Here is a 10,671-nt window from a genome sequence, read left to right as displayed (position 1 = left end):
AGTTCTCTGTAAGTTAAAGTTTATATTCTACATTTAAGTTGCGTTAATTGTTTATTAATCATAGATAATTCGCATTCACACGATTTATACAGATGTTTTTGTTCTCTTTGGCTATAAAGGAAATATAAATGGAAATATACAAGTCTTTGGATGAAACAGTTCTTTAGTTGGTGGTTGCTGGGTCTATTGCAACATTTATTCGCTCTTATATTAAACTCGTTTTTACATTTTCTTCACTTCTACTTTAACAGAATGTGTCAGAGTCTTTTGAGAGTTTAAGTTCGGAGCAGCGGAGGGGACGTGAAGGCATCAGGAGCTAACAGCTTGTGACCATCATCAGGTTCGTAGCTACACGTTTTATACAATTATTTTTATTTTTTGTGATTTAATGTAATATTCTGTGCAATAACACACATTAATATAACATACTGAGCACCCTGCGTTGATAGGTAACTGTGTTCCTGTGTACGAAGCGTTAATTCTCTTTAGTTTTGGAAGTTAAAGCAGCATGTGTTAAAATCCTGCACTTTAAATAACATAACGTGTCTTAACTTAATTATTTTAATTCACAAGTTGCTAAAACGATGTTTTACGTACTAGTTACTATTAAACCCTGTAATTAAACGACGTTAGCTAGTGTTGGTAACGTTAGCTTATCCAGCACTAGCATCCGTCTGTCCATTAACTAAAACCATCGTTTATTTTAGGAGTTAATTATCTGGCAATGATTTAAAACTCAGAAACAATCTGGTGGCATCCTCAGAATCCCAATAGAGTTTTCTACCTATCTGGAAGAAAAACGTGTGTTTCTTTACGCGATAAAAACGATATTTAACGCGTTTCGTAGGTTAAGTTTCTGTTTCCTATGAAAGTTAGTGGAGATCCGCCATCTTTGTTTTCATTCGGAAATAAACACGCGACTTGTGGAAACGAGTTAAAAATGTTTTTTATCATCCTGTGTAATGAATAAAGCATCAGCCAGATGGTTAAATCATTATAGGCGGATTTTAGCTGTATCCTCAGGATACGGATATGTGCTTTTAAACGACCGTAAGGTCTTTTCAAACTTCACAGACTAGTAAACGATCAGAGAAACCAGGGGATGGATTAGTGAACTAAACCTCTGCTAATTCATGAAGACACAAACCAAACTTTAAACATTAAAAAAGTCCATTTAAAGTTTCCTCTGATGTTTCTAAATATGACTGTGTTACAGAACCATGTTTCAATGTTTAACAAATTATTTTAAACCATGACGTAAACAGGATTCAATAAATATTATCACCCTAATATAAACAGTTTGAATCAATAAGTGGAGGAAATAAAAACAACAACAACAAAAACAATAATAATAATAATGAGAGTTTATTAAAGTTATTCTCCAGCCAGCTACAGCTCAGACTGGTTAAATTGATTGTAATAGATAATATAACGGAGCTCATTAGCAGGGTCTCTTGATTTGAGTCACATTTCCTTCTCGAGGCCCGGTCTCGTTTTTTCAATGATCACTTTATGATTTTTTGTTTTTTCTTTCCCAGAGCAGGAGGTATGGCCGGCCTGTGGAGAACCTACCAGGCCTTGATGAACAAATACCCCTGGACAGTCCAGATAGTGACGGCTGGTAAGAATAACTTCGATTCACACATTGCACGAACCTAACAACAGCTCCAGTGATGGCTGTAGATCTGTCTCCACGTTCAGCTTTATATCAGCTGCACAGATACAACTGTACAGATACAACTGTACAGATACAACTGTACAGATACAACTGTGGGTTCAGTGAAGACAAAAAGGTCACAGACCCTGATGTTTGCACTGGTTTACCCAGTGTGCATGTGAGCGTTAAAGTCAACAAAAAAAAAAGCCCTTTGGACTGTGACAAGGATATTTATTCCTTAGAATCAGTTTCTAACAACTCATAACTCCATTTAAAGACTCAGCTGCAACATACAAACAAAAGACATGAGATGAATAATGTGAAACTGTTCTGTAGTCACACATTGTTTGTTTTCTGATAAGTTAAAGATGTTATTTTGAAATAAATCCAACAGAAGGTCTGTTGGAGTTTTGCAGTGTAGTAAAGTTCAGTCTCCACTAGAGAGAGCTGGTGTATGTCAGACATCTTTTAATGAAGTTTATTGCTTCCAGTCACTGTAAGATTTACCTCTTATTAGTCCATGCTGCTTATATTTAATTCTCGTTTGACAAAACACAGCTTCGCTTCTCTATTTACAACAAATTAAATCTGTGTTTTTTTGTTTTTTAAGCAGTTTTTCTTTTCTTCAATAACACAGACAGGTGCCTGGAAATTCAACACAATATCCCAGAAATCTGCTGTTTATTAAGGAGCGGGGTTTTCACTTCATTTGACTGCAGGTTTTACAGTAAGAAATTAAGCCTGAGCTGTTGAGAGTAGGATGTTGAGGTTTTGAAAGCATTTTGAGCCCAGTAGCATTTAGTGCTTCAAGTTTTTGATGATTTCATTAAAATCCTGCACTAAAAAACTAAAATCAAATCAAATGTTCTGTGGCCTTTAACAGATTTTTAGATGGTTTATTGTTTTCCCCCATGTTTCCTAAAACCTTTCCTTGCACGACTCCACCCTTCCTTTCCTTCTCCAGCGTTCTTAGTCATTGTTCAACCTCCACAAACCTGGCACAGTGCAGCCTTAAGGAGACGTTGTGCCCATATTTAATAGAAATTCACAGAAGCTCCTGAGCATTTCACTGTGCAGCAACATGTCTTAGTGACAGATATTTATATTTATTGCTCTTGAGGTGTACAGATGACATTTTGTTGTTTAGCGTGTGTGTGTGAGTCGGTGTGTGTCCACCTTGTCACCTTAATTACCTTTTTATTTGGTTCCCTGTGACCTTTTAAGGAGAGGCTGGGTCTGTATTAAAACACTGTGTTGTCAGTTTTAACAGCGGTGTGTACGTTGTTACTGCAGCTTTGTCTTCCTGTGTGTGTCAGTGTCACTCAACCCAATTATGTGCTTTAAATAAATGCAAGACAATCATTGGACATTTAGGACAGGAGTCAAACTGATAGATGTGGTTTACTTTTATGCTCCATGTTGTTCAACTAATATATATACTAATATTTTTACACTGAGAATGTAGCAGGTGAAACATGAACTAGGAGCAGTGTCACCTACAGTGTGATGACACAGAATCATCATCATCATCTCTGCAGCTCTTTTCTTTTTAGCTAATTGACTTGGCTTTACGGCACATCGAGACAGACAAAATTAGATTTTACAAGGCTGCAGGAAAGGCCTGGCAGAGCATCAACGTGGAAGAAACCCACTAATCTGGGTCACTGATTTATTAAAACTGGCAATTAGGGACGTAACAGTATCAGTTTTCACTGCACAATAATTATGGTGAAATTTTGTAACAATGATTTTAAATCTACTAGAAGATGGAACTATGTCTTTATTTTTCATGACAGGCGGCAGCCAGTGTTCAGCTGCAATACTACGATCAGTTGTGTTGCTGCTTGCTGTATTTATGTCCTTTCATTAAAAATGATGTTGCTGAACTGTGTTTCGTTCTGTGGATGCAGTTGTCCACAGGAATTATCTTCAGTGTCACTGTGCTCATTGAACTGAATGGTGTCCGTCTCCTCCAGGGTCTTTAGTGGGTGTTGGTGATGTCATCTCACAACAGGTGATTGAGAGACGAGGGTTGGCTCAGCACAACGTGCGACGCACGGCCCGGATGATGAGCATCGGTTTCTGCTTTGTGGTAAGTGTTTGTTTTTTAACAGTCCCATTAGAAAACACTGTTAATTGATGAGACTGATTAGATGACATAACATCGTTGACATCATGTTGCTGCACAACAACAAAGTTAATTATTATTTCTGTAAACTAATCTGAGGCCTTGTTGTTTTGGAACATGTTGTATTAATCCTCCTCACATGAATAATAATAATAATATATTAGCATGAAGAACTGAAGAAGTCAAACGAGAAAACGTTGTATGAGGATAAACTCTGAATCCTGCTTCCTGTTTCTTTTGCTACAAAGGGTCCAGTAATCGGCAGCTGGTACAAGGTTCTGGACAAACTAGTGGTTGGAGGAAGTAAAAGTGCTGCCATGAAGAAAATGCTGGTTGATCAGGTGAGAGGCGTCATGTGGAGCCGTGCTCCTCCACTTCTTCTTCTACAAAAGAAGCTCAGTGATTTTTCCATATGTTTTGTTATTTAACAGCAACCAGTGGTTAAAAATTAATTATTAATAATCACTCACTTTTCCAATCTTTATTTCTATTTTTCATTCTTCAAGTAAATTTTTTTCTGAAAATACTTGACAATACTTTTCCAGGCCTTTTCCATGCAGTGCAGTATGTGTCACGTTCACAATCACATGCTTATTTAAACACCACCTCCTGTTAATCTGATCTGAGATGAGCAGATTATCTTTCATCTTTCTCTTCTTTTCTTACGTGTGTTTGTATCATTACAGTTGTGTTTCGCACCATGCTTCTTGGGAGCTTTCCTCTGTATCACTGGTGCTCTGAACGGACTGACGGTGGAGGAGAACGTCGCCAAGCTCAAGCGGGTGAGTTAGATTATGAGTCACAGCTTTTAACTGTTGGTCCTCACAGCCGTGTGTCAGAAGTGATGCCGCTGGAGGTAAAATTCAGTCTTTGACCAGAGCTCTGCTGAGCTTTTGTTGTTTTTTTATTATGAATTTTGCATTAAAAACACAGCTGCATATACTAGCCGGTGGGGCACAGATAGACTATTATATTTTTATTTACATTTTACACCATGTTCTTTTTTTTATGCTATTATATTTTAAATGTATTTTTATTACAACAGTTGTAATAAAAATATCAGTTATCCCATCTGTTCTTAGTAGTGATTGTTTTTCAGCTGCAAAACTACAAAACAAGTCACGTTACCAGTTTTTCTCCATTAAAAACTTTTTTCCCAACGTTTTCTTTTTGTTTATTTAAACTTGAAACTTTACAAACAATAGCAAGAAAGTGGATTTCTGTACGGACACAGTCCAAGTAAAGAGAGCACACAGAGAGGAAGTTTGGTTTTCACTGTGTATTGGTACCTGACCTCCAACACTCACCTCTCATTATTATTATTAGAAACTATTTCCTGTGATGGGAGAAGAGATGAAAGTGAGGGACTGTGGAAAAAGACAGAATGACTCATACCTGTGTGTGTGTGTGTGTGTGTGTGTGTGTGTGTGTGTGTATATATATGTGTGTGTGTGTGTATATATGTGTGTGTGTGTGTATATATGTGTGTGTGTGTGTATATATGTGTGTGTGTATATATATGTGTGTGTGTGTGTGTGTGTGTATATATATATACGTGCGCGTGTGTGTCTGTGTTTGGATGTGTATTTGTATGCCAGGTCAGAGCCGACTGTCGTCTTGTGCCAGCTGCTCAAACGCCTGTCACCGCCTTGCTTACCCAGCGTGCTGCTGGTCACCATTAATTATTTACAAAAGCAGACGCTTGGATCTGAAAGGCCAAACTGGTAAATGTCAGAAAGGACAGAAAATAAATGACAAATGTGCTCATTACAACAAAGTCTGGCACTGAGGAAATGTGAGAGGGAAATTAATGGGATTCTGATTGGTAAAGCTGCTCAGTGTCTGATACATATGTTCATCATCCTACTTTAGCATTTTAGCATGCTAACATTTGATAAGTAGCACTAAACACGAAGTACTGATGGAAATGGTCATAAACAAAAGTTTTAGACACTAAAGTAAAAAGTATAGATGGATAGATCTGATCTCTAGATCTAGATCTGGACCATCAGCTGCAGGACGTCTTGTACTTGTCTGTGATTCTCTATACGGAGGCATATTTGGACTTGGCCATGCTGTAAAGTGAATTTGACACCTCCCTGATGCTGCTGTTAGATGAATAAGAATCTAAACACCTACTATAAAAACTATGCATTGCATTTATGTATCCTCACTTTAACTTCAGAGCCTAAAACATTAAATCTAAAACCTCAGCTCTAAGACAAAGACCTGGAGAGAAACACAGCAACAACACTCAGGAGGCAAAACTGAAGAATACCATTCACACATACTGTGTGCAAGAGCGATACTGCAAGAGAACGTTACTTCACTGCAACTTTAAAAAGCCACTGACATTAAAACTCACACAAAGAGGAACTAAAAAGAAATTTCCACATCAAACACTTATTTTTCTTTTCTTAAGATCGTCTGGAGTCGTCTTCCCACCATCTGTGATTTGTTTGAGGTGCACAGCTCCTCCATATGTTGGAGAATAATAATATTAACAAAACACTTTAGCAACAAATGAAGTTTGACTTTGGTCCCGTGTTGCTGCAGAACAACCTTGAGACCTACTGGAAAACTGTGTGTAGTGTGGAATTGAACCACACCTGCAGCCCCACAGAGGTAACTCCAGTTTGATGCCTGTCATCTTGAATTCCTGCTACGATAAAGAACTAAAGCAGATTAATGTTTTGCAAAAACTATAATCAAGCAGCTCAGGAACTCCAGGCAGAGGTGAGAGAGGTCCCATCGTCTCCAGACCGTGGTTGGGAAAACTTTGACGTAATTTTACCTCAGGTGGTGAAGGAGCTTGTTTGGCTGTAATTACACCCAGAAAAAAAGAGAAGTGCTGTAACTAGAACATTGTGGTTTTTATAAGTCGAGACATGTGGAGGTGACCTTTAGGTAGATGACACGCTGGATTTTTGGTGGTAAGATTGCGTTTGCTGAGTGAGACTGTATTTACTGTTGAGTCAAAGCCTCCGTCTGCTGCCTTTTGTGTTTCATTAGTTTTTACTAAAGCAAAAAGAAATTCTGAGCTAAAGGAACTTAAACTAGATAAACTGAGTAGGAATTGATTTCAGCACATGCAGCAAAATGTTTTCACTTTTAGTAATTGTTTTATTCATTTCCTTCCTCTTCCTTTTAGGGGAGGGGGGGGATAGGGATGTCTGTCATTACCAGTTACTCAACAGCTGCTGTGATTTTGGCTGCCGAGCCCCATTTCCATTCTCGATAGGTTTGGAATAAAACTCTCCACCAACTGGAGGTTGAGCGTATCACCATTTGTCACTTCACCCCCCCACTGGTGGTTTCACCTCTTCAGTAATGGAGAATGTTGGAGGGCTGAACTTCAGGGCAGAGAAGGAGGCTGGAAGTTTTTAAAGTGTCTTTAGAGGTGTTTATATCAACATTTAACTGGTATTCTACAGGAACCTGTTTCCATCAGAACCTGATGAGAGGCTGCGAGAGGTTTTATGGAAAACATTCATATTTGAATTTAACTTACAGGGAATTCTTCCAACTGCGACCTGTTTTCTTCCTCAGTAGTGAATGAAAATACACAAGATTCACATTTTAGAGCTTCACTTTACTGAAATGCTGGCACAGTGAGCCGCGGACTGATTTGGAGACCCCCCCTTGATTTCCTCTAACTTGTCTCTCGGATGTTGGTCTAATATTAGTGACAGAATTAGCTTCTCATTAGACCTGCTATATGCTTCCTGCAGACAGTTGACGTCTCTGTAGCTGCACGGGCTGCTGCATGTCTCTTGATTTTTGAAACCAGCGAAAGTGTGAAACACAAACCGTTTTGTTCAGGTTTGCCTCGTTTCTTCTTCTACAGCAGCCCTCCTGTGTGTTTCCTGTGCCTCTGGTCCACAGTGCCCACTATAGTGTCAGACTAACAGTAACACGGCCCCTGGTTAGTTATTCTATTAATGATGTCAATGTAATTGTCTGTTTGTTTACAGGACTACACCGATGCACTGATCTCAAATTACTATGTAAGTTTAAAATGTTCTTGTAAAACATTTGGCTTCTTTAAATGAATCTTTAAACGACCACCTCGTATTGTGTATCATGTGATTGCGTCATTTCCTGAGTTTTTGGATTGTGTTTCAGCTTTGGCCTCCGGTCCAGATCGCCAATTTCTACTTTATTCCACTGCACCACAGGTGAGACGTTCTGCATTGATCGGTCAGGGGCTGTTTGTGTTAAGAGCAAAGAATCAGAATCTAAATATATATTTTACTGTAAATACTATTTTGTTTCAAGTAGTAGGAAAACAACACTTTACAGTTTTTTTTGAGTCATGTTTTATTGTGACAGTCCCTTTTTAAATATTAGTATTATTAGGAGCTGGCAGTACAGTTGTCATTTTAAAAGGTTTAATTTCCTTTTGATTAATGCATTAAACACCTCAGTGACTTTATTCAGATTAAACATGTCAAATTTCCTTGTAGGTTGGCTGTCGTCCAGGTTGTTGCTGTTGCCTGGAACTCCTACCTGACCTGGAAGGCCAATAAGATGTAAAGGATGATCACACGTCTGGCCTGTGTTGTTGTTGTTGATGATGATGATGATGATGATGATGATGATGATGATGATGATGGTTTTACACTCATTTGTAGTGTGTGTATGACACGGGCCGTTCTGGTCTAACTTACTTTAGACCACTTAGTCTTCTGATATTTCCAATGTGTAAAACTGTGACTGAGTCACTGGTAAAGGTCGGGAGAACGTGCTCGTCTCTCTGAATGACAAATTCACACTTGAAAGTCAAACTTTAATTTGCAGAAATGTCTGTGAAAGTTTGTTATTTATGGAAATGGGATTTGGCAGTGGTGCTGCAGTGTAGGCACACACACACACACACACACACACACACACACACACACACACACACACACACTAAAACCCAGTAGCTGCAAAGAAACTTTTCTAATCCATTAAATGTATTAATCACTTTAAATATTAGGAATAGGCTGTTTTATTTAATGATGACAGAATATATTTCTAGTTTATCTATATATCTGTATATATGTAAGAGTCTAAAACGTCATTAAAATGTCAACAACAACAACATTTGAGATGTGATTGTGATATTTTTAACTTAACGCTAAAGAATTTCAGGCTTCCCGAGCTCAGGAAACGTGTAAAGCCAGTTCACTGTAATTTAATGCTGCTTGAATTGATACTAACAACATGTTTGATGCATGTATGTGACTTTTTGCAGATGATAGCGCTCCACTCTTTGTGCAGTGAAACTATAGAAAGCAGGTTATTTTGAATCTTGAAGGAAGAACGGGACTGGGAACTGGGAAACAGCTGTTGTATTCCACTTTGTTTAGCTAACTCCAGTCTGTACCTGTAACTAAAATCATCATTTATCAGTGGAGATGTTTGGAGGAGCACTAAAGTTTATTTTATTATCAGACTTGAGAACGGAAACAATCTTATAATCTAAGTAATCGTGTGTATTTTTGTTAAAACTTGTTGAACCATCGTATCTATTTTGTACATTTTAACAACAAACGCTGTCTGAGGTGTGTAAGCTAACAAAGTTTACTTGTGGTGATGCCAGTGGTGTGTTTTGACCTTGCTAACTTCTGTGGCCAGCTTAGCCTCGGATGGGTGGGGTTTGTTTGGCTGCTGAGCTGGGCTGTCAACCAAATGAACTGCACTTTTTTTCCTCCCCACACAAACACACTTGGGCTATATCAGGGAAAACGAGCAGAAACGACTGACGAATGCACTGAAAAGCCGCCAAATAGCCTCTTCCCCTGAGGGATATGAGCCTCTCCCCAGAAAGCTGGAATACAGTTTTGATTCAGCACCCAGGCTCGCTGTGTTTTAAAGTTAAGCCAAGGTACTTTTAATGAAGATCCATGATGTTGTTAGCGCTGTAACTGTACATGAGGCATAGCAGTGATTACACCTGTGTTTCAAGTCTTCAGGTTGGAGTCGCTACTGGCAAACACTGAATAGGAGGAGGAGTCTGTCTGTCCCAACATGCATGAAGGAAAATAAGAAATATAGGTCATTAATGTTCCCTGATGTCTACTTTTGTCCAGAGACGGTACAAAGTAAACAGAACCTCAGGGCCACTAGTAAAAGCAGCATTTTTAGTTTGCATTGCAGATTTGATTTCAGATTGTTCCTCGTTCTTTATCTGTTACAGAAAATTGAATTTATTATAACTGTGTACTTGTAAAGTTAAATACAATAATGGCTTATTTGTCTGAATAAGATGAGACCATATTATTGTATGAATATGTATTTCTCTCAGAATGAGAATCGGTTCATCACACTGGGTTCAGTCTTTTCACCTTCACAAGTTGCAACCACGTGTTTCCACTTTAACCAAAGAGTCTTTGTCGTGCCTTGATCTAAATCATTTTTAGATTAAATACAGTGTGTGTCATCTTATGAGGAGTTATTAACAACTCAGACATTGATCTTAATTAGTTTATAAAAGTTTAAATCCTGAAAATTAGTACCGACAGCAGCTGGTTCAGCACCACGGACAGTTCACACACATCTGCTCTGACTGCAGTTTTAATGTTCAACAAGTGTTTCAGTGATAAAAACCTGTGTCATACTAATATTTAGAAAAGAAAAGACCATTATGCACTATAAAACAAAAATAAACTGCTAAACCCACAGATGTCCACAGATTCACTGCAGCACATTTACTTAAAAGAGCTCAGTATTCAGAATCCTGAGACATTAATTCAGTTACTTGTCAACATTTCCAACACCAGGCACATAAAGTCTAATAATATTTTCTTGATGATCCCTTCAAACCTCCTTGAAAGAACCTTTGGAACCTTTCCAGGATATCTCCAACTGCACACCCCTACACCCCCTGAACCCCTTTAGG

General features: G+C 38.3%; 1 protein-coding gene across 2 annotated transcripts; it reads left to right on the top strand.

The window, feature by feature from the left end:
* Positions 1 to 262: 262 nt before the first annotated feature.
* On the top strand, positions 263 to 8,873 carry mpv17 (mitochondrial inner membrane protein MPV17). Of its 2 annotated transcripts, none has more exons than XM_026340656.1 (8): positions 263 to 340; positions 1,539 to 1,621; positions 3,634 to 3,749; positions 4,034 to 4,126; positions 4,472 to 4,567; positions 7,760 to 7,792; positions 7,911 to 7,963; positions 8,252 to 8,873. In XM_026340656.1, exons 2-8 carry the CDS (start codon positions 1,549 to 1,551, stop codon positions 8,319 to 8,321), a joined length of 534 nt encoding a protein of 177 aa, XP_026196441.1. In that variant the 5' UTR covers positions 263 to 340; positions 1,539 to 1,548; the 3' UTR covers positions 8,322 to 8,873. The 2 variants fall into 2 exon arrangements, with proteins under 2 accessions (XP_026196441.1, XP_026196442.1); XM_026340657.1 differs by having other exon boundaries at positions 292 to 340; positions 1,544 to 1,621.
* Positions 8,874 to 10,671: the final 1,798 nt, after the last annotated feature.

The sequence above is a fragment of the Anabas testudineus genome, chromosome 24 (genome assembly GCF_900324465.2).
Source record: "Anabas testudineus chromosome 24, fAnaTes1.2, whole genome shotgun sequence".
In the NCBI taxonomy this organism is placed as follows: Eukaryota; Metazoa; Chordata; class Actinopteri; order Anabantiformes; family Anabantidae; genus Anabas; species Anabas testudineus.
Note: the sequence above shows the minus strand (reverse complement) of the source record. Positions and strands in the feature narration are given on the sequence as shown.

Bases quoted from the DNA above. Each gene is read 5' to 3' on its own strand.
- mpv17 (XM_026340656.1), top strand. From the start codon at position 1,549: ATGGCCGGCCTGTGGAGAACCTACCAGGCCTTGATGAACAAATACCCC. The intron at 1,622-3,633 runs GTAAGAATAACT...CGTCTCCTCCAG, and splicing joins AGTCCAGATAGTGACGGCTG to GGTCTTTAGTGGGTGTTGGT. The intron at 7,964-8,251 runs GTGAGACGTTCT...ATTTCCTTGTAG, and splicing joins TTTATTCCACTGCACCACAG to GTTGGCTGTCGTCCAGGTTG.